The sequence below is a fragment of the Lasiodiplodia theobromae genome (genome assembly GCF_012971845.1).
Source record: "Lasiodiplodia theobromae strain AM2As chromosome Unknown scaffold_32, whole genome shotgun sequence".
In the NCBI taxonomy this organism is placed as follows: domain Eukaryota; kingdom Fungi; phylum Ascomycota; class Dothideomycetes; order Botryosphaeriales; family Botryosphaeriaceae; genus Lasiodiplodia; species Lasiodiplodia theobromae.
The window spans coordinates 476885-503288 of NW_023336511.1; the positions used below are offsets into that span (position 1 = coordinate 476885).

The 26404-nt window shown below is 55.6% G+C and overlaps 14 protein-coding genes across 14 annotated transcripts; 6 read left to right on the plus strand and 8 right to left on the minus strand.

Annotated features, from left to right (window-relative positions):
- Positions 1-130: 130 nt before the first annotated feature.
- On the minus strand, positions 131-903 carry LTHEOB_9610 (Galactoside o-acetyltransferase; the record flags this gene model as incomplete). Its single annotated transcript, XM_035519217.1, has 2 exons — positions 131-692; positions 803-903. 2 exons carry the CDS (start codon positions 901-903, stop codon positions 131-133), a joined length of 663 nt encoding a protein of 220 aa, XP_035368837.1.
- Positions 904-1256: 353 nt separating this feature from the next.
- Positions 1257-2023, minus strand: LTHEOB_9611 (Galactoside o-acetyltransferase; the record flags this gene model as incomplete). Its single annotated transcript, XM_035519218.1, has 2 exons — positions 1257-1304; positions 1358-2023. The coding sequence occupies 2 exons, from the start codon at positions 2021-2023 to the stop codon at positions 1257-1259; spliced, it is 714 nt and encodes a 237-aa protein (XP_035368838.1).
- Positions 2024-3370: 1347 nt separating this feature from the next.
- On the minus strand, positions 3371-4403 carry LTHEOB_9612 (Phytanoyl-CoA dioxygenase; the record flags this gene model as incomplete). Its single annotated transcript, XM_035519219.1, has 3 exons — positions 3371-3722; positions 3773-4148; positions 4199-4403. The coding sequence occupies 3 exons, from the start codon at positions 4401-4403 to the stop codon at positions 3371-3373; spliced, it is 933 nt and encodes a 310-aa protein (XP_035368839.1).
- Positions 4404-5195: 792 nt separating this feature from the next.
- Positions 5196-5846, plus strand: LTHEOB_9613 (uncharacterized protein; the record flags this gene model as incomplete). The annotated part of the gene is made up of 1 exon (XM_035519220.1): positions 5196-5846. The coding sequence occupies one exon, from the start codon at positions 5196-5198 to the stop codon at positions 5844-5846; it is 651 nt and encodes a 216-aa protein (XP_035368840.1).
- A 1600-nt stretch (positions 5847-7446) lies between these two features.
- Positions 7447-8871, plus strand: LTHEOB_9614 (MYB DNA-binding domain protein; the record flags this gene model as incomplete). The annotated part of the gene is made up of 3 exons (XM_035519221.1): positions 7447-7585; positions 7665-7963; positions 8170-8871. The coding sequence occupies 3 exons, from the start codon at positions 7447-7449 to the stop codon at positions 8869-8871; spliced, it is 1140 nt and encodes a 379-aa protein (XP_035368841.1).
- Positions 8872-9121: 250 nt separating this feature from the next.
- On the minus strand, positions 9122-11369 carry LTHEOB_9615 (C6 transcription factor; the record flags this gene model as incomplete). Its single annotated transcript, XM_035519222.1, has 4 exons — positions 9122-9545; positions 9591-9765; positions 9816-11185; positions 11251-11369. The coding sequence occupies 4 exons, from the start codon at positions 11367-11369 to the stop codon at positions 9122-9124; spliced, it is 2088 nt and encodes a 695-aa protein (XP_035368842.1).
- Positions 11370-12169: 800 nt separating this feature from the next.
- On the plus strand, positions 12170-13745 carry LTHEOB_9616 (Monooxygenase FAD-binding protein; the record flags this gene model as incomplete). Its single annotated transcript, XM_035519223.1, has 7 exons — positions 12170-12307; positions 12365-12920; positions 13068-13088; positions 13141-13189; positions 13241-13430; positions 13485-13588; positions 13640-13745. The coding sequence occupies 7 exons, from the start codon at positions 12170-12172 to the stop codon at positions 13743-13745; spliced, it is 1164 nt and encodes a 387-aa protein (XP_035368843.1).
- A 378-nt stretch (positions 13746-14123) lies between these two features.
- Positions 14124-14811, plus strand: LTHEOB_9617 (Phosphatidylglycerol phosphatidylinositol transfer protein precursor; the record flags this gene model as incomplete). The annotated part of the gene is made up of 3 exons (XM_035519224.1): positions 14124-14332; positions 14443-14659; positions 14725-14811. The coding sequence occupies 3 exons, from the start codon at positions 14124-14126 to the stop codon at positions 14809-14811; spliced, it is 513 nt and encodes a 170-aa protein (XP_035368844.1).
- A 520-nt stretch (positions 14812-15331) lies between these two features.
- On the minus strand, positions 15332-15928 carry LTHEOB_9618 (Vacuolar ATP synthase subunit f; the record flags this gene model as incomplete). The annotated part of the gene is made up of 4 exons (XM_035519225.1): positions 15332-15531; positions 15587-15689; positions 15774-15809; positions 15869-15928. The coding sequence occupies 4 exons, from the start codon at positions 15926-15928 to the stop codon at positions 15332-15334; spliced, it is 399 nt and encodes a 132-aa protein (XP_035368845.1).
- Positions 15929-16246: 318 nt separating this feature from the next.
- LTHEOB_9619 (uncharacterized protein) lies at positions 16247-17673 on the plus strand (the record flags this gene model as incomplete). The annotated part of the gene is made up of 2 exons (XM_035519226.1): positions 16247-16513; positions 16567-17673. 2 exons carry the CDS (start codon positions 16247-16249, stop codon positions 17671-17673), a joined length of 1374 nt encoding a protein of 457 aa, XP_035368846.1.
- Positions 17674-17966: 293 nt separating this feature from the next.
- Positions 17967-18299, minus strand: LTHEOB_9620 (uncharacterized protein; the record flags this gene model as incomplete). The annotated part of the gene is made up of 1 exon (XM_035519228.1): positions 17967-18299. One exon carries the CDS (start codon positions 18297-18299, stop codon positions 17967-17969), a length of 333 nt encoding a protein of 110 aa, XP_035368847.1.
- A 2430-nt stretch (positions 18300-20729) lies between these two features.
- Positions 20730-22547, plus strand: LTHEOB_9621 (uncharacterized protein; the record flags this gene model as incomplete). Its single annotated transcript, XM_035519229.1, has 4 exons — positions 20730-21014; positions 21085-21249; positions 21302-21523; positions 21588-22547. The coding sequence occupies 4 exons, from the start codon at positions 20730-20732 to the stop codon at positions 22545-22547; spliced, it is 1632 nt and encodes a 543-aa protein (XP_035368848.1).
- Positions 22548-23580: 1033 nt separating this feature from the next.
- LTHEOB_9622 (uncharacterized protein) lies at positions 23581-24066 on the minus strand (the record flags this gene model as incomplete). The annotated part of the gene is made up of 1 exon (XM_035519230.1): positions 23581-24066. The coding sequence occupies one exon, from the start codon at positions 24064-24066 to the stop codon at positions 23581-23583; it is 486 nt and encodes a 161-aa protein (XP_035368849.1).
- Positions 24067-25839: 1773 nt separating this feature from the next.
- LTHEOB_9623 (General transcription factor II-I repeat domain-containing protein 2B) lies at positions 25840-26404 on the minus strand (the record flags this gene model as incomplete). The annotated part of the gene is made up of 2 exons (XM_035519231.1): positions 25840-25876; positions 26055-26404. The coding sequence occupies 2 exons, from the start codon at positions 26402-26404 to the stop codon at positions 25840-25842; spliced, it is 387 nt and encodes a 128-aa protein (XP_035368850.1).

The following is a 26404-nucleotide window of genomic DNA, read 5'->3' on the forward strand; positions in this document are numbered from 1 at the left end:
TCGAGACCAAGGGGCTGCGCTCTCACGCGAGTGGGAATGTGTAGCGTGTCGTTGTGTGCTTTTATTAGACCGATGTCTATGTGTCGTAACTCTATCGTGTCCGCATTTCATCTATGGTTTCGTGAACTCTTTATGGCTTCGGCACGGGCGTCACCTTCTTCACAACCCTTGCAGGGCTCCCCATCGCGACGCTCCAGGCCGGGATATCCTTCGTCACCGTTGCTCCCGCAGCAATGGTGCAGCCCTCCCCAATCGTCACGCCCGGCAGAATGATGACACTCCCTCCAATCCAGCAGTCATCCCCAATCACAACCGGCTTGGCGTACTCGATGTTGTCCCTGCGGCTCTGCACCTCGGTCTCGTGCGTGGCGGCGAAGATGGATACGTTGGGGCCGAACATGACGCGGTCGCCGATGGTGACGAGCCCGCAGTCGAGGATGGTGAGGTTAAAGTTTGCGTAGAAGCGGTCTCCGAGGCTGATGTTGCAGCCGTAGTCGATGAAGAAGGGCGGCTCGATGAAGGCCTCGTCGCCCTCGACGTGCCCGATGATGTTGCGCAGCAGGCCCAGCCGGTGCTTCTGCAGCGACTCGAAGTCCGTCGATGTCTCGACGGGAAAGTGGTTGTTGTAGTTGTGGCACCAGACGCGGGCTTTGAAGCGGGCGGACGAGAGTGAAGGCTCGAAGGAGTCGTAGCTGCGGAAGGAGCGAGGCAGGGGGGGAGGATCTCAGCACGCGGGCGAACTCTTGAGGGGGTTGGAAGGTCTCGTCGAGCTGCGAGCTGGTAGGCTGTAATTGCTACTTACAGCATTCCGGATATCATGCGTTCATACTGCTCAGACCAAGGGACGTGGTTGAGTTTGCGGGCGAGCGCTAGTTGCTCCTGGTTCTTCTCCGTGGCTGCCATGATGTCGATTGCACAGTTTTAAGGCTGTAGTTTCGATGGTATTTTAAGAGTCCTCTTGGAACCTTATAAAAGTACGGAGCTCCTCCGCCGGTAGTTTAACTCGTATGTCCGAGACTGGTGTCTCGGGGAATTCTTGAATCCGGGCTAAACCAAAAGAGGAAATACTTCCAATCGGGCTCCTTGCGTGGGGCCACCGAGAATGACGCACCCCACCTGCCTTAGCGCTGACCCGGTCCCGACATACGACCAATGGCTTTGTTGCGTGGCCTTTCAGCTGCCACTTTCGAGTTACACACATGATACCGTCAGGCCATAACCCGCCGAGTGAGAGTCTTGAACAGCAGCGAGGCCGTCTAAAAGAACAAGAAAGCATGCTGAACTTTCAGCGAAGCAGAACAGGTCTGTGGTGAAGAAGTTAGAATACGCATTGCTCGAGAATATAGATAAATCTTACCCATTCCGTCCACGAGACGTTCCTCTGTCCTTCCGGATTCTCAGACCTAACGTCCCACACCTTTTTCAAAAGGTCTGTCATGGCTTGGTGCTGGAAACCCGTTGATCTTTTGATTTCGTTGATGCACAAGTGTACGTAGTGATATTGGTGCGGTGAACTGGTATCCGCACCCGCCAGGAAGAGCGGAAAGAGGAGACGTTTGTAAAACGGCGAGTCCATGGGTATCTTTGCAGCCGCGTCTAATATCGCCGCGACCGACTCCTGGATGATCGGCTCTTCTGGCGGGTACGAATCTAGTGGCTGGGGAAAGCGGAGGATTCTAAGGATGCTTGCATGCCGATAGGCATCCGCAAGCAGCTTCCACTCAGCGTCTGCTGTAGGAAAAACCACTTGGTCTGCACTCCAGCTTCTGAGGTAAGCTTCAGAAGCGTCCAGAATCGGCCGAAAGTCTTCCATCGTGCGGGTCCCGTTGTAATGTTCTTTGCCAGCATTGAGGACTTTGCCAATTTCGAAGAAGATGTCACTTGGACAGCCAACCAAAGTCTCCAGGCTCCAGTCGCCGGCGTCGAGGACGCAGCGGCGGACTTCATCGGAATATGCAATCTTCTCGGCCCCGCTGAAACCTCGCAGGGCATCCAACCAGGCAAGGCAAGAGATGGAGAACATCTTGAATGGAGATCGGGATCCAGCGGGCCGTTGGACGATCCTTCTGCAGAGAAAGGTAACGCCGGTAATGTGAGCTCCATGCGTGGATATCCCCGATTCGCAAACGTCCTGAAGGACTAGCAGCAGAACCATGACCAGCGCGATCTCCTCTTCTCTTTCCGACAAGCCTGATATCTCTTCTTTAAGCAGCAGTCCGCTGAGTGATTGAATCGCAGAGAGCTTGTGCTGAAGGGCGGCCGTGTTGGTTGTTTTGCTTGTGTCTACACCCGACGAGTTGAGGTGATAGGCAGCCAAGCCAAGAAGGGCATGCAGGACGCCTGTGTGCTGATAAGAGAGGGGCAGCACATGTGCGCGAAATGGATTGACAGTTCCCGGGGTCGAGATAGCTAACGTGTCGCACAAGACTGTATCAACTGCATGACATTAGCTGGGCCTGGAATGCTGGGGGAACCATGAAGTACAGTGAACAAGCAGCCGTTGGGCATGGTTGGTACCCAAGACTTCATCAACGAGGCTTGAGCGCTCGAACGCGGTCTCACTCTCTGGCGACAGGGATTGTTCCGGTGTGATAAGCTGGGCTTGCGACGACTGCTCCCGTGGAAGGTCGGGTAGATCACCCAGTGTTACGGAGCTCAAGCGGTCTTGTATGTTGGAGTCCGGTGCGTTCTCTTTCCTGTTTTGGCTTGAGACCTGCTGGAACGACAGCTCAGTTTGGCCATCAAGCGCACTAACCGTCCTTGGCGACGTTCCTGATCCGTACTCTAGGAACTGAAATCGGGGTGGATAACCTTCGCAATGCAGACCCTTAAGAGTGCACCGCTTGCACACTGGTCTCGTCCGATCACATTTGCGGCACTTCTTTCGACACGTTCCACAAGCAGGATCTACCGAGCTTCAGAAATTGAACACTTGGTTCGTACGGACTTCACTGACCGAGACGAGTAGCGGTCAATCTTTTGGACATGTTGAGACCAAGCCACGGCTGATTGATGCAAAGATGGTACAAGAGATAGGCGAGGGGATCAAGTTCCCACTTTTGTCGATGTGTACAATGCGGGGCTTGACTTGGCGGAAGGGCCTGAAGATGAGCGACGAAGGTGAAGTAGGAACGTGGGTTTAGCGCGGTAAGAGATGCGGGGGCTTATTTTGGAACAAGCTGTGGATGGATTACGCCAACGATCGGCGAAACTGCAGCGTGTCCTCGGCGAAATCGAGGCGCAATGTCGGCTTCCAATAGGCGCGTGCACACGTCATGAGACAAGAAGCAATGCTCGGTACTTTACAATATTGATAATCCGGTTTTCCAAGTCGAGCTCTTTTGATCGCAACGAAAGAATTGTGAACTATCTAATAGTCTGTTGGCCGCACGCCTTCCTTCAGCTCTGGCCTAAGCGCGTATATGGGGTCCATCTGTTCAACCCATCCACCGGCAGGTTCACTCATAGAGTAGCCCATGAAATCCTGGACCGACCGGTCATATTTCCTCGCAACTTCCTTGGGGACGGCTAGGAACTGATTCTCTTCTTGACGAAGGTAGCCTCGCACTGAAAATGTTGAAAAGACTAGCCGCTTCTCGTCTTTTGTAGTGTTGTTTCCGCCGCCATGGAAAGCTGAAGCAAGCATGATGAAAGCATCGCCTTTTTCCATCTCTGCGAAGATGCATTGATCAACCCGTGGGGGTGTTTTGCGATCATTGCCCCTAGAAAAGCATCAGTCGAAGCTTCCGGACGCAATGGTGCAAGCGCTTACCATAAATGGCTGCGTGGAATGAAAGCCGTCCCTCCGTTTTCTTTTGTGACTCGGGAGCCAGCAACGAACATGCCGATTGCCGACTCGCGATTCTTGTCTCGTTCATCATCCCACTGGTCAATCTCTTCATGGATGTTGTGACTGATGTAATCATCTCTATGCAATGGCTGCGCCTTTCCTCCCGGCCCAATGCGCATGGCAACGCAGGAGTGCACCTGCGGCTTCGACACTGACTCCTTCCTTTCGTCGCCCCACCAGAACCAGCTTCTAGTGGTGAGAAAATGATCGATTACCTGCTGATACAGTGGATTCATCAACTGTGTCTTCACGTACGTCGGGCTTCTCATGATGAGCGCCGAGGCCCGCTGCGTCTCCTCTGTGTAATGTGTGAGGGATATTCTTATTACAGCATGCTGGCAAGCTTACTCGGGAAGAAGTTGCCCTCCCATTCGACGTCATTGTCGAGTGTCTCGCGGACTTCATCATATGCTTTGTCGACGTCTTCTGTCGGAACCAAGCCTTTGATGAATACACCTCCATCGCGTTTCAACAGGTATAGGATATCCTCCAGCGGAGTCGTTGCAGGGACTTTCTGGACTTCTGGGCCATATTCTTTGGTGGCAGTAGGCATTGTTGATGTGACTCACTCTCCGGAAATTCAACTAAACACGTTGCAAGTATACCTTCGTGGAGTGGCGGAGCGTCATTATTATTTGGAGCAAGCGTTGTTGGCGAGGGGCCCTCAAACTGCTCTAAGCCCAAAATAGCATAAGAGCCAGCAGGGCCGGCTAGGACGGAAAAGGCACAAGCGCCAACCGAGGCAGTGCAAGCCTTGCCGGAGACCCGCAGCCCGCATCGTATTCAGCAGGCCCTGCCGCCATATTCCGAATTTTAGCCCTCGAATAGGCAACGCTCCCAGCCAGAGATTGACGCAGGGAATCCTTTGGAGGCTCAAGCTGCGGCTGATTAAAACAGGAAACGCCGTCTTACATTGTTGATCTTACATATGCATATACCAAAGCTGTTCGTAAGTATGCCCTAGGCCCCATAACCGCAGCTCTCAATTCCTACGCCAAGATTCCCTAGCTTGGTAGCAGTGTGCACTCACTCCCATTAGTTCTAAACTACCAGGCAGATACGCAAGCCAGAGAATCCACAATGAGGGCTAGAAGATGAGTATAAAGGTGCATTGCCTCACTGCCCTGTAAAGATATCCAAAACAATTTGAAATACCCTGCTCTGTACCATACCACTGGTAATCCCGTATCAGAGATCGACGACCCTGCACACCATCATCGGACCCTCGTCCAGACTTCTCCGTCACACTCGCAGCATTGCCTTTCCGCGCTAGCCGACCCAGTAAAAGCAAGATCCGACAAGGCAAATCCCTGAGCTTGCCCACCGAGTTTAAATACCCTCCAACATGTCATCCACCAACGCCCCTCCTCCTCCTGAAACTTTCACCATCACCGCCCCGCCCAACTCCGACATCTGGGCCTCTCCGCCATCCACCCACCGCTTCAATGCGCCGCTCGCGCACGTCTCACGCGCCCCGCTCCAAGCCTTCACCCGCGCCGGCCTGACGCTCTCTCTTCCCCCGCAGGAGAGCCTTATCCAATACGACCAGGGCGGCATCCTCCTCGCCATAACACGCCCAGGCGAGCAGCAACCGAGTGATGCCAAGCGCTGGCTGAAGACGGGCATCGAGATGTGCGATGGCGAGCCGTGGTTGACGGCCGTGGGGTGCGATCGGTGGAGCGACTTGAGCATGGTGCCGCTGGCCTGGGGCGGTAGCGTAGACGAAGGAAAGGGGAGGGGACCGACGGCGAGGGTGGAGGTGGAGAGGGTGAAGGACGCGTTGTGGGTGTATTGGGTTACCGAGGGGAAGGACGGAGAGAACGGGAGGAGGGTGCCGATCAGGGAACTCAGCTGGTTTTTCTCACACGAGGAGATAGCGGGAGAGGCATGGGAGGTCAGTGTGTCGGCGTACGCGGTTAGGCCGTTGAAGAATGAGAAGGATGAGGATGAGGCTTTGAATGTGGAGTTTAGGCGGTTTGAGGTGGAATGGTCGTGAAAAGCCAACTACGGACCTTAACAGGAACACGGACATAGACGAAGTCCATTTAACGAAAACAATGAAACAACAGCTCTTGGACGAAGGAAAAAAAAGTCTGTATGTTTGATAGTCCGTCCGGCGACTTCTTCGAGAATTTTGATTTATTTTAAAATTATTGCTACCAGTTGAAACAAAAGTTTAGCCGATTTGTAGAACGTTTATAAAACCGCCCCCTCCTATCACCATGAAATAGTCCGCTCAAGAGCTCTCTTACATATAGCCACGATGATACTGTTTTTTTAAAGTTTCGTCAAAGTGCCTTCAGCTCGTCGCACATTCTTAGCATTTACTGCTCCGCACTCATCACTACCGCCTCGACGCCATCCCCAGTCACGACACTTCAAAATCAAACTTCAAGTCTTTCTCAGTGGGCACAAACACTCTTTCCTCGCACCGTCCAGATTGGTCTTCCGCTCTCAGCCTTGCGGCTGAACACCCCTTCAGCGTCGCCTCGCAACGATGCAGCGGTGGCCTATCGAATGTCCTCATCTTTTTTATATCCTCAATCACAGCTACTTTCTCTTTTCTTTTAGTACAACCGACAAAGAACGTTTCTTTTCCGCAGTCATTTTGGCCCGCATTATCTAAAATGGAAATCCAAAAGGAAATACGATAGCCACGAGGCCTGCTGGGCTGTGGGTTTGGTTGGGCTCCCAGCAGTAAAATCAAGGCGTGGCTGTTGTTTTCTTTCTTTTTCCCTTCACCTGATTTCTTTTTGTCGTGCATCGTATCATGTTATAGATGAAGTGTAAGAGGGTCTTGGCGTAAGAGCATGAGTGATGGGTGCTTCCTGAGCCACAGGGCTGGAAGTCATCGTCGGGTCTTTCACGTGCGATGGGGATCCGAAGACTCTCGGCCGATATCACTGAGCTTTCTTTTCACACATCCTTGCATTGTCTTGAAAGAGTAGCTCATAGGTGAGCGCACCTCTCCTGATCACTGAAGCCCTTGGAGTGGAGAGCGCTTCCCCTTGGGCTGAGCGGGCGTGAGAGGGCGCCCGGAGGCCGCTCCAGCCTGCGACTGTCGCTGCGGTGCTTTCCGTACCATTTCTTTTTCTCCGAAAATTAAATGTGCGAGAACAACGTGGAAAAGAATGCTGTGCGACGCCAAAAGCTGCAGCTATCAGGCGATTGATCGCGTGGTAACAGGGATTTTGCGGCAGTGCGGGGCTTGCACCGCAGATATAGGAGCCGCCCCAGGTCACGGTTCGTGAAACCTACTCGCGTGGCATCCTGTTGACCGGCAATTCCGAGCTGCGCGCCATTCTCTGTCTCAGAAGCCACAGGAAACAAAACTCCGACACAAACTCATCGTCCTTGCTCCCCGTCGTGCCAGTTCTCCAGGTCCAGAACCCGTTGTGGACCCGTTCCCCAACCACAGCCCGTAAGCACCGAGCTCCGAACCATCCAATCATCCGTCGCTTGCAGCCCGCTCTTTCCGCTGCTTGTTCAGACGTCGTGCCAAAACCGTCGACTGCACCAGGAACCCACGAGGCCCGGCCCAATTTATATCCCAACGTCCCCCCGTCATGAAGGTCTTTCGCCACAAGATACGTCACATGTTCTCGGCGTCCAAGATGACGACCAAGCCCGACATTCGCTGCGCCTACAAGGTCGTTGATGACTGCATCATCTACGCCGACGTCTACCTCCCTCGCACGCCATCCGCCGTTGTAGAAAAGAGACAACATCCCGTCGGTACGTCCAGGGATCCCCCACACCCAACCTTTCCTAATGCGGAAGACCCGCCAACCCGGATTTAACTAATCAACTCCAGTCCTCGCGATCCATGGCGGAGCCTTCATCCTCGGCCACTCGGACATGGTCAACAAAGACCAGATCCAAGACTGTCTCGAGCGCGGCTGGATCGTCGTGTCGCTCGAGCACCGCCTCTGCCCGCAAGTCAACATCCTCGAGGGTCCCATCACCGACTGCCGTGACGCCCTTGCCTGGGTCTATGACGGTGGTCTGGATGGGGAGCTCGCAAAGAGCCCCTCGACAGCCACCTTTGCCGTCGACAAGGACCGCGTCGTCGTATTCGGCACGTCGTCTGGAGGCGCAATAGCGCTTGCGATGGTGAGATGAATTCCTTAATTTCTCATTCGTCCTTGCTTCTCTCAAACTTCCATTATTCTCCCCTCCCCTGTTCAGTTTGCTACTCATCCTTCGCATTAAATTCATCCCCATTATCACGCATTATCGCCCAACGCCCACTCCACAAGAACCATGACAACCAAATCACCTCAAACCAGTCTCACCTAACACACCCGGCTTTCTCACAGGGTTACTCCGTCCCCCGACCACCCCTCGCCATCCTCGACTTTTACGGCGCAACGCACTTCACGCACCCCTTCTGGTCAACACCACTGCGCACAGCCAAGCTGCCCCCGAACACGGACCCAGACTACATCAACCAAGTCTACGACGAGACCCCCGTGCCGATCCGCGGCGGCCTATCACTAGAAGGCCAACCACCACCACCATCCTCATCATCTTCATCAACACCATCCACCAGCAACGCCACCTCCACCGCATCCTCCACCGCCTCCTCCTCGCCCTCCTCCTCCATCATAACCGACAGCAGCACCAGCACCAGCACCAGCACCACCAACAACAGTAGCAGCAACAAAAACCAACCACCCCCCGTCCCACCCCGCCCCTCCTTCGCCCTGACGCACATCGCGCGCGGCACGCTGCTGCGCGTGTGCTACCCGTTCGGCGACCTGCGCGCCATCGACGCGACGCAAAACATCACCGCCAGCTTCCCGCCCACGTGCGTCGTGCACGGCACCGCCGACGCGACGGTGCCGCTGCACCTGTCGCGCGAGCTGTTCCGGCGGCTCGAGGCGGCCGGCGTCGAGCGCGAGTGGATCGAGGTGCCCGGCGAGGAGCACACCTTCGTCGGCAAGATGGAGAAGGGCGGCGAGGCGTGGGCGCGGCAGCGGCGCGGGTTCGATTGGTTGGAGGGCATAGTTTCGAGGTGAATGATTGGGGATTATGATCGTGAATGATTATGATTATGATGTGAAAGGGGGAAGGAATGTTTTTTTTTTCCGGCGGCCCGCAGCCGGAGCGAGGGGAAATGATGGGATGGATGGGTGCGACGCTGATTGAAAAGCGAAGGGTGACGGGATTGGGGGGCGAAAGAACATCGCTGTTCTTTCCTCTGTGCCCCCTTAATGATTTTCCTTTTGTCTTCATCCTCTTTTACGTTGCAAAGAAAATAAAAGCATTTTAACTCAGACCATGAAACCCGCCGCCATGGCTTTCCCATACATCTCTGAAATCGAAACTCCAGTCCCAGAGGCACCCGTCGAGTGACTCCAAGCCTAGATGCGGGACCTCCAAGCCCGCACCGACTACGCCCTGGCCTGCCTGCCCCTGCTCGGGCGCCGGCTGCTTCGGTCCGGTAAAAGATACGCTGCTTTCTGCTACCGTAGGCGAGCGGCCGGAGCGTTGCCGTAGGATGGCAAGCATCTGGCGGAGAACCTTGGCTGTCTTGCAGGCGACGACGGACTCGCGCATGAGGTCGAGCATGCTAAGAGTCTGCTCGATGAGGCGGATGTAGTCGTGCTGTGGGTTGGGCTGCTGGATACTTTGCACGGCGCGGTAGAGGATGATTGAAGCTGCAAAAGTGAGGTACGTGATGTTGTACCACCTGTGGGCGTCAGCAAGCGGAACCGAGAAAGGCTACTGCACTTACCAAGTGTGGAAGAATGTGTGAACTCGATAAGTCTCGTACATGAGATCGATCGTCCTTGCAGCAGCATCTGTACATTTGTTGACCGCATCGTCCAAACTCGATTCTCGCTCGTCAGAGTATTTCGATGCATGTACGATGAACGGCCTCAAAAGAAGCATCTTGACGTTATAATACCCTGTATCAATGTTAGACTTTGTCAAAAAGGCTTGAAAGCTCGCTACTCACTAATCTGTAGGACGAGCCTCTGATAATACGCCCAAGGCGGATCACCCAGCCGACTATGCCTGCCAACATCACTGGTAAATTGCGGTCTTATCGCCTCTGGTAACCGGGCTACCCATGCGTCCATCTCCATCTCGATGTTTAGTGCACCCTGCAGCTTCTGAGCCAAGGACAAGCGGTGAAGGTAGACTTTGACCGAGATGGCGCGCATGATCCGCGCCAGGCCTATCATACCAGGAATAATGTCGACATCAGAGCCATCCATTGGAGGCAGGGGGCGGTTGTGGTAGTCATCCATCCCCAGACTGTCAGGCCGTCCAAGGGCGAAACTGAGTTCGATTTCCAGGGTGTAGAAACCCCACCACGTCTTCGAAGCCTCCAAGGCTTGTGGCTGCCTTGCTGAGCCACCGCTGTCAATGGAAGCATTGCGGTTTGCGCCTATTGACAGAAGCGTGCGCGAAGCCATGCCAAGATATGTGTATGCGAGATTGGGATTCAGCTCATTTTGGCAGACTTTGGCCATAAAGATATATGCTTGAGCGGCCTCAAGATCATTTGCAGAGCCCGGAAATCCTAGGGCCAGCTGTGCCTTCTCAAAGAGCATGCGACTCCACTCGAATCTGCCCATCCCGTTAAGCTTCTCCTCCGTCCACGTGCGAATGAGAGCACCGAGCGAGACCAAGCTGAAATACAATGCGATGAAACTGCGGGACTGGTTCTGAAAGCGACCTTGCCACAAATCATCGCATCTGGAATAAAAGTTCTCCTTGTCCAAGAAGGGGTGGATGTAGTGGAGATTATTGAAATAGGTTTCCAAGAAGACATAAGATTGTGGGAAGAAGAACTGGTTCTCGAGCACGTCGTTCCATCCGCTGGCATCTCCGTTGCGCTGGGTGCCAAAGGCGTGGTTGTAGAAAGTGCTGACCAACGACGGTTTCTGGGAGGTCGTCTGCTGGTCGCCCTGCGAGTCCCCCTCGCTGTAGCCGTACTCCTGCCGCACGCGGCCCAAGAAGGCGACAGATGAGGTGTGGCCATGGAACTCGATGTCCCTGGTGTGGGGGTTGACCTCAACGATTTCGGTGCCCTCTTCGGGACTACCTACCTCCTCGTTCACCACTCGGCCCAGCGCCGCCGAGCGCCCAGGATGCTCCGACTGTGGCGAGATAGCAGCGGCGTCCGACTGCGAGGCCGCGGACGGGGGCACGGCGGTGGAGCTTGCAGGCTGGTGGTCGGCAAGCGTTGTGGACGATGCGTGTTCCGGGCCAGCAGCGCTCTGGGTGGTGGCGCACGACGCGAGGGCGTTGTACGACGAGCGAAGCTTTGCGTTCTCGGCCTCTGCGAGCTCCAGGCGCTTTTCCAGGTCGCGCACGAGGCTAGAGACGATGCATGCATGGTCAGCTCGGCGGCAGCTCCGGGGGGCGAGGCGGCGGCAAACCACCTTTGCGATCCCGCGTCCCTCTCATTCATCAGCGGGGCCACGCGGTACACGCAGTGCAAGCCGCGTCCTTTGAGACGGCGCCAGAGAGTCAGCATGGGCGATGCACGGAGCTGGAACATTGGATCGGGCGTACTGCGACAGTGCGAGCATGGGCAGACGCCATCGCACTTGTACTTTTTGGAGCGGCACAGGTTGCAGGCCTGAATGGCCCGGGGCCGGCGCGGCGGCTTGGGGCTGCTGCTGCTGGCGGTCGTCGTATCTTGTGGCGAGGGCAGCATGTCATGGACAGCCTGGCGGCAGAGGTAACGAGCAATTGAACGGGACGCGCGGATGGAGAATAGAGCACGGTGCTGAGCGAAGCTGGTTGCACTGAAGGCCGCTGGGGTGCGCCTTCTCGGCTCAGCCCGGCAGCCCGGGCAGGGGGCCGCTCACACGCGAGCACCGAAGCTCCAGCACAGCCCGGCGACTCGCATGGTTCCTCCCCCGCACGGCAAGGATCCACCCCTTTGTGGGGTTGTGGGGGACGCTGCTCTTCTTACTGCTCTCGCTGTAGCATCTGCTCGGAAAATCCGCCCGCAAACGTCCATGCCTATACTAGCCAGCAACATCTCGGCCGACGGGATGCCGCCTCGCTCTCGGCAGTTACCCCTCGGCAAATCCGGTGCAGAAGTGGAAATAGATCCATCAGCCTGATGACTTCTCGTTGGTGGCTTTGCTTTCGTCACCTCGAGTTGCGCTTACCTCCGACGGCCCCTCAGCCAGCTGTCGGCTTTGCCGAACTCCGTTTACAGCTGGCCAGAAAATACAAGAAGATGATGCCACAGCCGCCTCCCGTCGCTATTAGTGCCTATCAAGCCAGCCATATGAAATCATGGGCCAACACCTCTCCCTCCCAACCCTCCCAAACCCTTTTCGGCCGATGGCGATGCAGAACTATGCGGACAGATTAGACATCATCATCGTGGGTGCGGGGTTGGGTGGCTTAGCAGCCTCCATCGAATGCGCGCGTTCCGGCCATAATGTTACTGTCTTGGAGGGCGCCTCTGAGCTTGCTGAGGTTTGCAGAAGTTCCCCGGCACCATTGGTCGAAAACGCTTCTGACAAATTTATATAGGTTGGGGCTGGGCTGCAGATAACCCCCAACTCATCCAAACTGCTGAAGAGATGGGGCGTCTATGAAAAGCTCCAGAGCCAAGCGTGCGAGCCCAAGTCCCTGGTTGTCCACAGGTACACCGGCAAAATTCTGGCCAAAGAGGACAATTTCGACGAGCACATGAACGAAAGATACGGCTCCCCGTTTTCCGATGTGCACCGCGTCGACCTGCAGCAGGCCCTCGTCGCAACTGCAAGAGAGTTGGGCGTTACCATAAGACTCGGTCAGCGTGTCGATGCCCTAGACCTCGACGCAGTCCGAGCTCGAATCAGAACCACCAGCGGTGATGAGTACCACTGCGACCTTGTAGTTGGAGCTGACGGCCTGTGGTCCAAGTGCCGGGAATGTCTGCTTGGCCGCAAAGCCCAGCCGCTTCCGACCGGCGATCTTGCCTATCGCATCGTGCTGAGGTTGGATCAAATTGAGGACCCTGAGCTGAGAGACATGATCGCCAACCCCCAACTGCATTTCTGGATCGGACCGGACGCACATGTTGTTGCATACTCCTTGAGAGGTGGTACGATGTACAATCTTGTGTTGCTAGCTCCGGATGATCTACCAGAGGCAATAGCCAGACAGCCAGGGTCAGTGGAAGAAATGAAAAAACGATTTCAAGGCTGGGACCCAATATTGACCAAATTTTTGGACTGTGTGGACACCGTAGACAAGTGGAAACTGATGCACCGTGAGTGGCGGCATTGCGATCAAGACGGAGCGCTACTAATGAAATATTGCAGGTGAGGAGATGGATTCATGGATAAGTGAGCGAGGGAATCTGGTGATGATGTGAGTACGAAAGTCATATACCTGGTGTACATCCGAGCTAAATATATTTAGCGGCGACGCTTGCCATCCGATGCTCCCTTACCTCGCGCAGGGTGCAAACTCAGCACTGGAGGACGGGGCAGTACTGGGAAGGGTGCTTGCTGGAGTTCGGGGAGGATCATCCCTACCACGCGCGCTCAGGCTATTCCAGCGCTTGCGGAAGGCGCGAGGAGAAGCCATCGTCCGAGAGACATTCAAGCAGGTAAATGATACTTGGTTGAGGACAAGCTGCAAGGAAAATGCTGACCCAACGAAGCGAGCATCATTCCACATGCCGGATGGCCCAGAGCAAGTAGCACGCGATGAGCTCTTTTTGTCGAAGCTGGGTAAGGAAATCGACTGTGCTTTTCCAAGTAGATGGTAAGTTTTGAAGAGCAATAAGACAGTGACCGTGGCTGATGTAAGTTGCAGGACGTGTCCCGAGGTGCAGCCGTGGCTGTATGGATATGATGCTTGGAGGGAAGTAGATAACGCGTTATGGAACGCCAGCGGTGTGGAGAACGCGACGAGGCTGTAACGATACCAGTTTCTAGCGACTGCTTTTCTGTACAATACCTACGGCATGGTTAATGAATTGAATACACTATGAATCGTCAAAAGCGGCTCGATGGAACTCGTGTCAATGTGAGCAAGAATGTGTGGACGAAGTAGGTAGAGGCAATCCAAATGTTGTTGGGAGTCAGGGCCGCTGCTGCGCCCAAGCGCGCGCGCGCCAAGGCCGGGCCCCAGCCACATGCATCGTCATCTCGTCACAAGGACATCCGCCTGTCTGAGCTCGCCGCCCTCTCCACAAATCGCCTCCGTTATCGTCGCCGACCACAACAGAGCTCTCCCCACAAACAACCGCCATCGCCATCCCCTCCCCACACTCACCCGCTTGCGCAACAACGTCGCCATGAAGCTCTCGACGCTGCTGCTCGCCGTCGCAAGCCCGCTGGTCGTCTCGGCCTCGTCCAACGTTCTTGGCAGCTTCCTGGGCCAGCAGGAGGTCATCAGCCAGGATCTCAAGGTCCCCGGCGAGAACCCGCTGTACTTCTGCGAGGACCCGGCCTCCAACATCCTCACCATCGATACCGCCGACTTGGACCCCAACCCGCCCGAGGCGTGAGTAACCCCAAGCTCTCAGCTCGTTATCAATGTCGCATCCCCAACTGGACGACGCCTCCAAAACCATCAAAGCAGAACATGTAAAGCTAATGCATGGCACCACTCAGTGGCAACACCCTCAGCATCAAGGCGAGCGGCACGCTCTCTGAGAAGATCGAGGATGGTGCCAAGGTCCGCTTGCAGGTCAAGTACGGTCTGATCACCCTCATCAAGCAGGAGGCTTCGCTGTGCGACTACGTCAAGGAGGTCAACCTCGAGTGCCCGCTCGAGAAGGGTGATCTCGAGCTGACCAAGGACGTCGACCTTCCCAAGGAGATCCCTCCGGTAAGCTTAATCCCACTTTGTACCAAGCTTTGTGAATTGTCGATGCTAATGGCGTGATTGTGCAGGGCAAGTACACCGTGCTCGCCGACGTCTTCACCAAGGACAGCAAGAAGATCACCTGCCTCACCGCTACCGTTCAGTTCCACAGATAAGCGTCTTTTGCTTTTTTTCGGTCTTGATATGGGCTGATGGCAGGTTGTCATCAAAAGTGGAACTAGCGGCGTAAGGGAAGGCCGTGTGATGCCTGGCGCGAAGGTTGTATAGTACACAGGACTTTACGGCTCGTGGAAGACGGTGGGGAGGACTTTCATATGAATTTGCGTATTCGTTGGACCGAATGCCGTACGTGCATGGTCGACTCGGTCGAAGATACCTTTGTCGACGAGGCGTTTAGACCGTTTCAGTTGGATTAATGATATATCATGAGTGGGGTATCGAGCTCGTGCACTTCCTTCGGCTTGTCGATCCTGTGTTGCCAAGGCCAAATCTCGATGTAAAGTTGCTGGTGCCGATACCAGCCATCGCTCTTAAAGAAACGGCGCATTGCATATCAATTTTGTAGGAAGGATTCCGAGCCCATCTTGAATTTGGGTATAAATTGATGTATAGCTGTACAAGCAGAACGCCTCCGATAGAATGCTCGTGGTATGCACAGGTTCGGCCGCCTGCCGTTTACTCTCCGAACAGCCTCCGCACACGCTTCAACACGCTGTCCTTGTCCGGGTCGTAGGGGTGGTCTTTCGAAGGAATCTCGAGCAGAGACGGGAAAGCGGCGGTATAGGCGTCCACACGGTGGCGTATACGCTCGGCAATCTGCAGAATCAGTTGCTGTTCGATTGAGGCAGGTGCACGAGAAGGCGTCAAGGATAGAGCTGGGGCGTAGTGTCCGTACATGCTGGTTGATAAGTAGGATAGCGATGTCCTTACGCTCCTCGGTGAACCTGTCGAAGGCGGCCTCGATGGCAGACGTCTCGGTCTTGCTGTCGACGACGAGGAAGTTCTTCTGGTTGTCCGGCGGCTGCGTGACGTGCTACGCGCGAGATACATCAGCGGGGCTAGGTCTAAGGATTTCTGCAGGCTGTAGTAGCCATGATGTAGTTCTGAAAGGACTTACGCCGACACCCGCGAGGAGGAGACCGGTCACCGAGTCCTACAGAAGTAGCGGTTAGCAGAGCTCGAGCACAGCTAGGGTGTGACGTGTGCGCGCACCTCATCTCCGATAACAGCAAGGAACTGGCGGTCCTTGTAGGCAGAAGCTGGGGCAGCCATGGTTGTAGTCGACCGCCTGCGAGTGCTCTCGTGGACGGCGATGCAGGCTGGGGTGGAAGGAAGCTGGAGCTTGGTCGTCGGGCTGTGACGCCGCGGGGACCACGCGGACGATCATCGGCAAGGATTCTCGGCGGCCGGCGCTCCTTCATCCGGCCTCTGTTTACAGTGGAAAGAGCGACGCAGACAAAGACAATGGTCTCGGCCCATAGCTCGACCTGACATGTTGACCACCTAACATCGCTGCGAAACGACCTTCGATCTCGCGCTGCAGCTTCGCGACCCTGCGCGCATTTCTCGCGCCCTCTCTGCCACCCAGCAATGCCCCCGCTTATCCGCCGCCGCCCGCTCTCAGAGCGCATCCAAGCTTACCTGGATCCGTACGACTGGCTATTGTGGTTATCCGAGGAACTCAATAGCAATGACCTGGACGAGGCGCTGAAAGACTGGGCATGGCCCATCGGCATCGCCGTCAATGTGGTCTTCATGATTGCAAGAGCAAACAGTGGCGCAGGAGCCTCGACAGGCAGCGAAGACGTATTTGGAGACTTTGACTCTGGAGCAGGGACAGGCTGGCTTCGTTGGCTGGTAAATTATTTCGTTTCTAGGTTGTTGTAAAGCCTTGGCTAACAAATGAGCAGTGCTCCTTTGTCGTACATTTACTATCGCTCCTCTCGATCGTGAACGCCGTCTACACTTTCCGTCGCAAGCGTCACTACCGGCTGTTCGAGAACCCCGTTGAGAGAACCCCGACAACACCCTCAGCCCGCCGTGTTCGCGTCGATTCGTCACCTATCGCTTCATCGCCTCTCCGCTTCCTTTCGAACATTATCACATCGACAAGCGCAGAGGCGCGCGCGCATCCTGACGCAGCTCGCGACGTGTGGGAGATATCCGTATGGGACCCCACGCCGACATGTCTACGGCTCTTCTGCTTGTTTAGCCCCGGTCATGTTCTGGTGTACTGGCTCTTCCTTCCTCTCGCATCTCTGGACCCGCGGCCCAGTGTCACAGTAGTCACCACTATGGTTCTCGGGGTCCTGATGACGACGCAGCTCCACCTGTTCCAATCTTTCTTCTCGCAACAGACGAAGGATGCTGCACTGATCCATCGCGAGGTTCTGCATGAGTACGACACCAAGTTCGTGCACCCGAACTTGAATAAGCCTGTCCGTAATGTGGGGACGCAGACGCCAGACGAAGAATCCAAGGCCAAGGTCACCAGGGAGGTTGATACATATACACCGACTACTGTCATCAATAGGGGATTCCGTACCAATCCTAACCCTGCATATTCCGCGCAATATGATCCAGACAACAATCTCCACTCCGAGCAGCGCGCCTCTCGATCTACCATGCCAAATCCTTTCATTACTCCACGTGTGGCGAGTGCACAAGGACCCACCGGATCGATCAGAGGCTCTCCAGGAGGCCACAGAGCCTCTACCATGAGGCAACCTGTGTTCCGTGCCACATCGGACGCGAGCACTGGTGACGGCGGCAGCCTGGGTGTGTACTCCCACGCCGCCTCACCTCTGCGCAAGCCGCAGTCTGTCAATTTCATGAGACCGGACGAGTCGGATCGGAGAGTCTCTAGCCCGGAGAGGAGGAAAGGTAGCCCGCTGAAGCGGATGAGCACGCCGGGAGACTGGGGCAAGGTGCCAGAGTTGGAGAGACCGGGTACTGAGAGGCAGCGGAGGCCGTACTACGCGGGTCACGATTCGCGGAGAGAAACAGGGCGGTATTAGAATGTGTGTACTTTTCTTTTCTCTGGCTGTGTGTGTCGAGATACCATAAGGGCCGGAATGATCTAGTCGGTCACTTATCTGCATGGGCAACCAGCGTTATGGCGTTTATTGGGACTTATGGGCATTCAAGCATGGTTTAAGCGTCTGGGTTCTCCTTTCTACTAACGTCTCTTTGACGGCGACTTTTACATATCGCGCAAAAGTGTATACAAATCACGAACGAAGAAAATTGAAAGCCGGCCGTTGACATCATGAAGCATCCATACCAACCCACCATCTCCTCTTCCAGCGAATTACTCTCTCCATCCAGCAATCTTATCCTTCAGGCTCTGCCTGAATCCAGCCTTCTCCTTCTCACTAGCATCGTCCCCTTCTTGCTCCTTCTTGTGATGGCTCTTTTTCATCTCCTTCTCCTCCTTCTCCCGCTCTCTCCTCTCCTTCGCCTCGGCCACCTCCCGATCGAATTGCTCAAGCCTAGCCTTGCGGTATGCCGCCGCCTTCTCTGATACCTCCTCGTTGCCTGGACGCGGCTCGCCGTTAGGAAGGTAGGGCGAAAGACGGTTCTGTTGCGATGTGGAGAGGAAGGCAGTGTTGTGGGCTGCGATGCCGGCGGAGAGGGAAGGCATTTTGGTTGAGTATGAGTTTGATTGGTTGAAAGGTTGAGAGTGAGGTGTTATGAGAGCTGCGTGTTCGGTTGGTTTACTGCAGCTCAGACGGGTACTGAGGTGGAAAGGCGACTCTGGACCGATAGTTTGGGAATCAGATCTCGGTTAAGAGGGTGGTGGTCTTTGATTGGTGTATTGGTTGGTTGACTGTTTGCTTGCGGTGTTTCTTTTAGGGTGTAGCAAACAAAGTGGGTTGCTAGCTATGTGATGAAAATAATACAAAGCTCGTTGCACAGGTGGTTTTCAGCGTATATTCACGATTTAAGAAAATGGGTTCTACATGTTGTTATACAGAACACGTTAGACTCCGCCCCCATCTCTACCAATGTACAACATGTACATCTTTTCCGCAAGCAAGTGCACGCCTTAAATGCCAGCACACGTGATGGGCTTTTTGACGTCATGGCCCGCTCAGCAGGTGGCTGTGTGATTCCTTCTCGGAACACCCCTTCCGACCTGCGGTGCTGCGCCAGATGAGCGGCAACAGTATTTCTCTTCGTGCATCGCGCGTTCAACAGCCCTACTGCCAGCATATGGCAAGGGTGTTGTTTAAACGTGGCTGAGATGAGATGCGAATCATGCAAGACCGGATAAATTACCGACGGATCTAAGACTCGCATCTCGGCTTGCGACTGGTCAATGCATGAGATTGTTTTATCGTAACGGCGCTGGGCACGCTACTACACTGTAACTGCCAGAAGACGAACGATTATTGGCGATCCGAGTCGTTAATGCCTCAGAGAAGGTCAGTCTTCCAAATTTTTCTCTTGGCCTTCAGTAAGCGTAGCATCGTGCGACTCGCAAACAACACGAGAAAGGTTCGTTTATTTTTGGCGTGGGCTGGGTTCCACTGCTTGGCACGGCGGTGGGATCACGCAAATACCTATTGCCGGTTCGGGCAAGGTGGCTGAGCTAATTGCCAGTCAAGCCGGCGTAAGACGCAATTGGTGATGCCCAAGTCGACATCACGACAAGCCACGGCGGTAGTTGCGAGGGGAAATGAGGACGGGGCGCGAGCCATGCTAAGGTGGCAATAGGTGGGGGAATTAGGTATTAAGGTTTGGATAGGCACACTGGAGAGTGCCGGTGCCACGGCGACGAAACTGTCCGCCCTTCGGTGTAAAGTTAGACAGAAGGGTGGTGCTGGAACCTTGCAGCGCGGAACGCAAGGCCGAAACGGAAGCAGACATGAGTTTCAGAGTCAGGAATGCGCATTGGTGTTGAGGGTGAGCGGGGCTCAGGGGCAGGCTCAATGCTCGGGCGGCAGGCTGTAGGGCGCGAAGGAAGCGAAGAGCTGGCAAAAGGGGTGGACTGTAAGAAGCGGATGAGGCTCGTGTCAATAGTGCAGTAGGGCAGAGCGGGCCCACGGTTACGGATCTGGTTGCGGCGGCGGACGCGGGCCGTTTGCCTCGAAGCAGCTCATGTCGGCTTCGCTTCCTTGCCGCCGCCTACGCCGCACCGAACGCTCTTCTCCGCGCCTGTGAAACCCACACAGCCCTCGGTGTACCGCCCAACAACAAAGAACTGGGGGTCGTGTGTGTTGGCTGCTGACCCGTGCTGCGATAGCACAGCCGCCGTGCCGGGCGAGGGCGGAAAAGTTGCGGTCACTCTGCGGATGTCCGTTATTTTGCGCGCACCACGGATCCGCTTGCGGCCATGCAACCTCGCGTTTTGTGAGGTCAAGCTTTTTCATTTCCCACCGGCTGGGCGAGCGCTGCGCTGGCCCACAAAGCTTGGCACCGAGATGCCGACGTTCTCGGCCCCTGGCGCACTGCAGTCAGCCGCCGGCGATATTGTTCTGCGAGGGCGCGGTGTCCGCGGGCCCGCTCCTCCTCGCCTGCGCTGCCTCGCATTGGACCGCCGTCCGTCCTCGCATGGAGCGTCGTATCAAACGAAACCGCGTGCGACAGTGTCTTGACCGTCAGAGCGCCGTCACTGCGCTCAGATATGCATCGCGCCGATTGGGCTGATCGATGTCGCGCACACGCCATGGCCAGGCAGCGACAAAAGGTTCTTCTTCAAGCCTGCGCCTTGCCAGCGCCAAGTGGTAATACAGTGCTGAGGTGGGATTGGCGCATGCGCGGGCGGCTGGGCATGCTGATAACGGCCCTGCAACTGCCTCGCTGGGCGGAGTCAGTCCATGGCTGGCGGTAGATCCGCCGCTGCTGCATCCTCCGCCGGAGATGGCCGTGCACCCATATGTATCCGGCGCCACAGCCCTAGCAGCATCCAGAGGCCCTTTTTTGGCTCGTATTGTTAGCTTTGCGTCTGTGCCACGCCGCCGAGCGACAAGGTATATCTCAGAATCCCGCCCAGACTCTCTTCTCCACGCTCTTCCTGTGCAACCGCCAGCTCCCTCCCACCTGCGCCGCTCGCTCGACACTGCCCACCATGAGCTGGAAGAGTCTCCTCTCACCCTCGTCGCCGCGGTACACCCCGCTGGGCTTCCCGGACGCGGCCACAAAGAGAGTCCCGCCGCGCAGGATACTGTATGCCGGCGCTGCCGCAGTCGCCACCGTTTTCGTCATTGCTACTGCCTCCTGGCACGTCAATCACCGCTCCATCTTCCACGACCCGGCCTACTTCGAGACTGTCAGGCTGTCCGAGGGCTACAAGTGGCAGTTCGACCCCAAGCGCGACGCTCTGAACTATGGTCTCACCGACGAGCAGTGCAATGTGAGTTTTTCAGCCACCTTCCGCTCCTTCCGCGTTTCGTGATGTCATTGCCGCTAACGCACCGCCATAGGCCGCTTTTCCCGATCTCTTCATGGAACTGGACCGTGCCCAGGATTTCTTCTCCGAGAACAAGATCCAGTACAAGGATATCCACCTTTCCACCGAGGCCGAACTCAACGACCACTGGAATGGCAAGACGCGTGCAGAGTTCCACATCATGATCTACAATGGCGAGGTAAGTAACGCAAAAAATAGCTTAGAAACGACCCAGCTAACACTGTTTCCAGTTGATCGTCATCGATGAAGCTAAGGGCGAGCCGGACCGATCCCGTGGTCTGTCAGCAATGGCCTCCATGTACCGTGCAATTACCGCCCATCCCGACCCCCGTTCGATTCCCAACGTTGAGTTCATTCTGGATCTGCACGACAACAGCCAGCCCGGCCCTGAGGGCAAGATTCGCTTCACCTGGGCCCGCCACAAGGACAACCCGTACATGTGGGTTATTCCTGTAAGTACTCCCTCAAAATTTCGAGCCTTTTCAGGTGAGCGTCAAGTCTGACAATCTGTATCAGGACTTCGATGGCTGGACTTACCCCGATGACGCGGTTGGATCTTACGTTCAATTCCGTAACGAAGTGGCTGAGATCGAGAAGCCCTTCGAGGAGAAGATCCCGCAACTCTCGTGGCGCGGCAGTCTGGGTGTCAACCACGGCCTGCGCCAGGCTCTTATGGATGCTTCTGATGGCAAGAGCTGGTCCGACGTTAAGGCCATTGACTGGAGGACGCGGAGCAACGTGTTGGCTATGAAGGACTTCTGCAACTACCAGTACGTCGCCCACACCGAGGGCAACACCTGGAGCGGCCGCCTGCGCTACCTGCACAACTGCAACTCGGTGCCCGTCATCCACGACCTGGACTGGGTCGCGCACTACTACCCGCTGCTGCAAGATTCGGGCCCGTACCAGAACTACATCAAGGTCAAGCGCGATTTCTCGGACCTGGACGAGAAGATGGAGCACCTGATCGCGCACCCGGACGAGGCCAAGCGCATCGCCGCGCAGTCGGCCCAGACGTTCCGCGACCGGTACCTGACGCCTGCAGCCGAGGCGTGCTACTGGCGCCGCATGTTCGCCAAGTACGCCAGCGTGCAGGACTTCCAGCCGCGCCTGTACGACGAGGAGATCGGCCCCGACGGCGACGTTGTGCGCCGCCTCCGCCGCGGCCAGACGTTCGAGCGCTTCGCCTTCCGCGGCAAGGACGGCTACGAGCACGGTATTTTCGAGGAGCCCAAGGACAAGGCCGAGTGCAAGAACGAGTCTAACCCCGCCCCGGCCACGCCCGTCATGACCCCGACCCCCTTGACGCCCGTCACCCCCGCCGTCACCCCCATCGAGATCGTCCCCACTCCCGTCGAGACGCTCATCGACACTCCCGTCGACGCTCCGGTGCCGACGCCTCCTGAGGCTGTGGAAGACGGTGCGGAACCTCGGACTCCCACCCCCGATAATCAGGACGACTTCTGGGGACAGTAGAGGGCCTTTTCTCCTTTCGACATCGAAATACATTGAGACGGACTGAACAACACGAATAAGATTTTAATGGCTTTTTCCGAGCATGAAAAGAAAATGGAGCACATTGGCGTTTTCTAAAGAATATGGATGGGTTGGGTTCTTTTGTCTTTTGTTATTTTTTCAGCCTTTTTGTTGATACCCTTTCTGTCGGGTGGCTGCATCAGAAACTTCCTCTCTGAAGGATTCTTCTTTCAATCTTCTATGGCCGAATTTAGCTAGAAGCGAGTATGAGTGTCTACACTCTAACCGCTACTTCGCAAGCCGGGTCTCTTCATTTCATCGACACATGTGTCAAGCTGTTTTAGCACTCAAAGCTGGAGAAGAGTTTAGCAGTAGGGATAAGACCGGGGAGAAGTTGCAGAGATAGACACGGACGACGGTGAAAGTCGATTCCAAGATATTATTATCCTCAAAACACACATCTTCTACATGACTTGAATTTGGTGATCGCGATTCGAACAGAGGCCTTGAGAGCAGTGGTATCTGAAGGGTTCAAATAAGCTTAAGGTTTGACGGGACCCTAAAGCCGGGGTTGAAAAGCATTGACGCTAGGCTCTATGCACGTAGTAGGCATACCGATGACGCGCGTCCCACCCTCCATACTGTGTAAGGCCTCCGACTGTGGAGTCCCCCCACGACGTATCCTTTCCTTTTTCCTTCCCGTGCAGGTTGCAATCGAGAAGCAACAACCGAGCGCCTTTACTGTAAATGGGAGGAGAGAGGAGAGAGACCTGTTGCGAATGGAAAAAAACGGAACTAAGAAATCGTTGACGACATTACGCTTGGGAGAGGAGAGTTTAAATGACATGCATGCTACCCATCTTTGCTTTTCCGGTTCCTGCGATTAAATGGAAGGACGAAGGGAATCAAGAAAGAGAAAGAAAAATAACATATCTCAAATCATATCCGGCTAAGTTCCCTGGCTTCGTATCGCGTGGCGAGTAAATTTTCAGACCCTTTTTTTGGGGGCCGCCTTTTTCTTTTCGTTCTCCCTTCAATCCCGCCTCTCTCCTCCCGACGGCGTTGTCGTCCTCGACGACGACGGCAGCGGCGACGACGACGGCGGCACCCTCATCATCCCCTTCATCCACTCGCGCCACCTTCCCGCTCCTCCCGCCGCCGCTATCGAGCTATCGACAGCGAGTTTATGCTGCTGCTGTTGGTTTTGCTGCGGCTGGTGCTGGCCCATGACCTCGCCGCCTTTCTTCAGCATCGTCGCCATGGGTGGGCTTCGGGGCGGGCTGATCGTCCTGCTGCTGGTGCCAGTCGCCGTCGGCTCGGGGCTCCTGCTTCCACCCGGCGTCGGGCTGGACCGGTGACTCCGGCTGGGCGAGCGGGACGATTCTTCCGGCGGAGGGGACGGCGGGGCGAGGTGCTGGTGGTGTTCTCGGCTGCGGTTGTGGCGGGATTGGAGGAGTTCTTGTAGGCGCAGCTGTTCGTCTGGGTGGAGCGTTATGGCGTCGGGGAGGGTGGTCGTCATTTTTGGCGGCTTGGTGGGGTGGTTCTTCCGGGTGGGAAAAGTTGGAGGCAAAAGTGGGAGAGAGAAGAGGAGGGTTGGTGGTTGGTTGTTTGGGGGCCTTTTCGTGAGGTGTGAGGTGGTTGGGGTGGGGTCGGCGGTGGAGTTGGCGGTTGAGTCGGCGGATTGAGTGGCGGTGATAGGGCTCTCGTCGAGGTGTTGAAAGGGTTGTTGTATGAGTTCGTCTACTCGTTGCGTGTTTATTCTTGTTCGTGGTCGGCGGTAAGTGCGATTTTCGACGGTCGATGTCTTTTTCTTCTTTTCCTTGGGCGATGCGGTAGATGATGGGTTTTACATGATTTTGGGACGTTCGCGGTTTCGCAGGGTTCGCAATTTCCGGCTTTCCGACGTAGAGTGTTGTGGTGGTGAGTTGTAGCTCCTGTCGATCCTCTAAAAAAATTCGAAGTATGATCGGAAGCGATCCCAGGGTCCGGGGCGAAAGGCAGCAGGGCTGGCTCAGTAAAAATGTGTAATAACAATGCGGCTGCGGGGGTGGCCAGCTCGACGCATGCAGGCGGCGGCCGCCCACCGGTAGAAGACAAAAACAAGATCACTCCGCTCGTCTTCTCCGACCGTCTCCGATAAGAAAAAGCCAGTGACGTTGGAAGCCAGGGCTCACTCTCCCCACGCCACGCGAGACCGGCGGTCGATCACATCTGCATGTGGTGGAGCCACCTGCTCCCCTCCCGCGTCTGACAAAACGCCCCGGCCGACCGGCAGACCGGTTCCGCATTCGCCAAGCGTTGTACTTTGAGACAGCGAGCTGGCGCGTGGTTCTGTTGGTCGGAGCCGGACGGCCGAAGGGCTCAAACAATTATTAACACGCTGGCTAGGCAGCAGCCACCGAGTATTCCCCTGCAAGCGGAAGCGGGCGCGAGCGGAACGTAGGCAGTGGCGTGGGCGGGTTGAGGCAGGGAGGGGATCCGGAAAGCTTGCTCAATCTGTGTTTGTGTGAGGACCCCGTGACGTCAGAACGGGAATGGCGTGGGATGGAGCGAGCTGCTTTGCGATTAAAAATGGGGGTTGAGAGCGAAACGGCCAATGGGCCAGCAGTGTGTGATTGTTGTCGGTCAGTGCAGAGAAGAAGCAAAGAGTTGTTGTGGTATCTTGTACGAGCGGAGATGCGTCTGAGGCGCCTGCCATCGCTCGATGATGGTTCCGCGTGCGGGGGTGGAGCGTTACTGGGGGACCTCACGCCCAGCCACACTACTACCCATCAACCAGTTAACCGCCGGGTCGGGCTTTTGACAGGCGCCCTCCGCGCGCCAATGTGCGGAGGCGCGGAGACGCGGAGCGCGGCGCAGGCTCGGCTGCGCTTGAGAGTCTCCTTGCTTGCACTAGATCACTATCAGAGACCAGTACATCGGCCGCATACTCTATTCGTTAGGAGTTTATGCTTTCACGACTGCTACAGCGCGTGACCGTATTTAACCTTCTTGCTAGGAATAGAGCATCTTACCTATGTGGATAACCAAATATCCGGATATATTTAAACAAGCTTAAAACTTAATTATGTCCAGACATTTGCTTCAACTTCGCACATGCAAAGACTGAAGCATTCTGCGGGAATTACGAAAAGCTCGAACCTGCAATTCTGTAAATATGCAGGCGTTCTCATCAGTCGCAACAACCTGGCATCCAGTGTTCACAAAAAGGAAAGCAAGTCCAATCGGCCGTAATTTCATCAATCAGGTCTCCCTTTCGGGCCATCATATCTCATCGCATCATCATATTCGTTCAATAACCCGCTCTCGCGAGATCACCGAACGCGCGTCTGTGCACATAGCAGTTAGCATTGAGGTACACTCAAAGTGCACACTGGTCGAGGCACCAAGAAAATGTAGAGAAAAAGAGAGGAAAAGAAGGGGAAGAAGGAGAAGACGAGCGAGATGCGCCCACACAACACAACGCATATTATAACCGATTAATTCAATATAGAAATTAGAGCATACGTGAAGCCCTGGCCGATCGCTTCTATCAGGGCGGCGGCGCCGTGCGGGTTGTCGAGCCTCTGCCTCCGCCACCAATCCTTGAACCCGCCCTTCTTCTCGTACTCGTACTGGATCGGGTTGTACCCGTCGTCGGCCTCCCTCCTGCGTCTCGCGCTGTCGGTGGATGTTGTGGATGGACACGGAGAGGAGGCGCGTTTGGATGAAGTGGACGGGTATTTCGACGCTGCGCGGGCCTCGGCAATGATGCGTTCCAGCTCGTCCGAAGAGGTGGAGGTATGATCTGATCCTTGGTGGTTTTTTGAATTCATGTTGCTGCTGAGGGCAGAGTTTGGGTGGAGATGGCTGCTCAT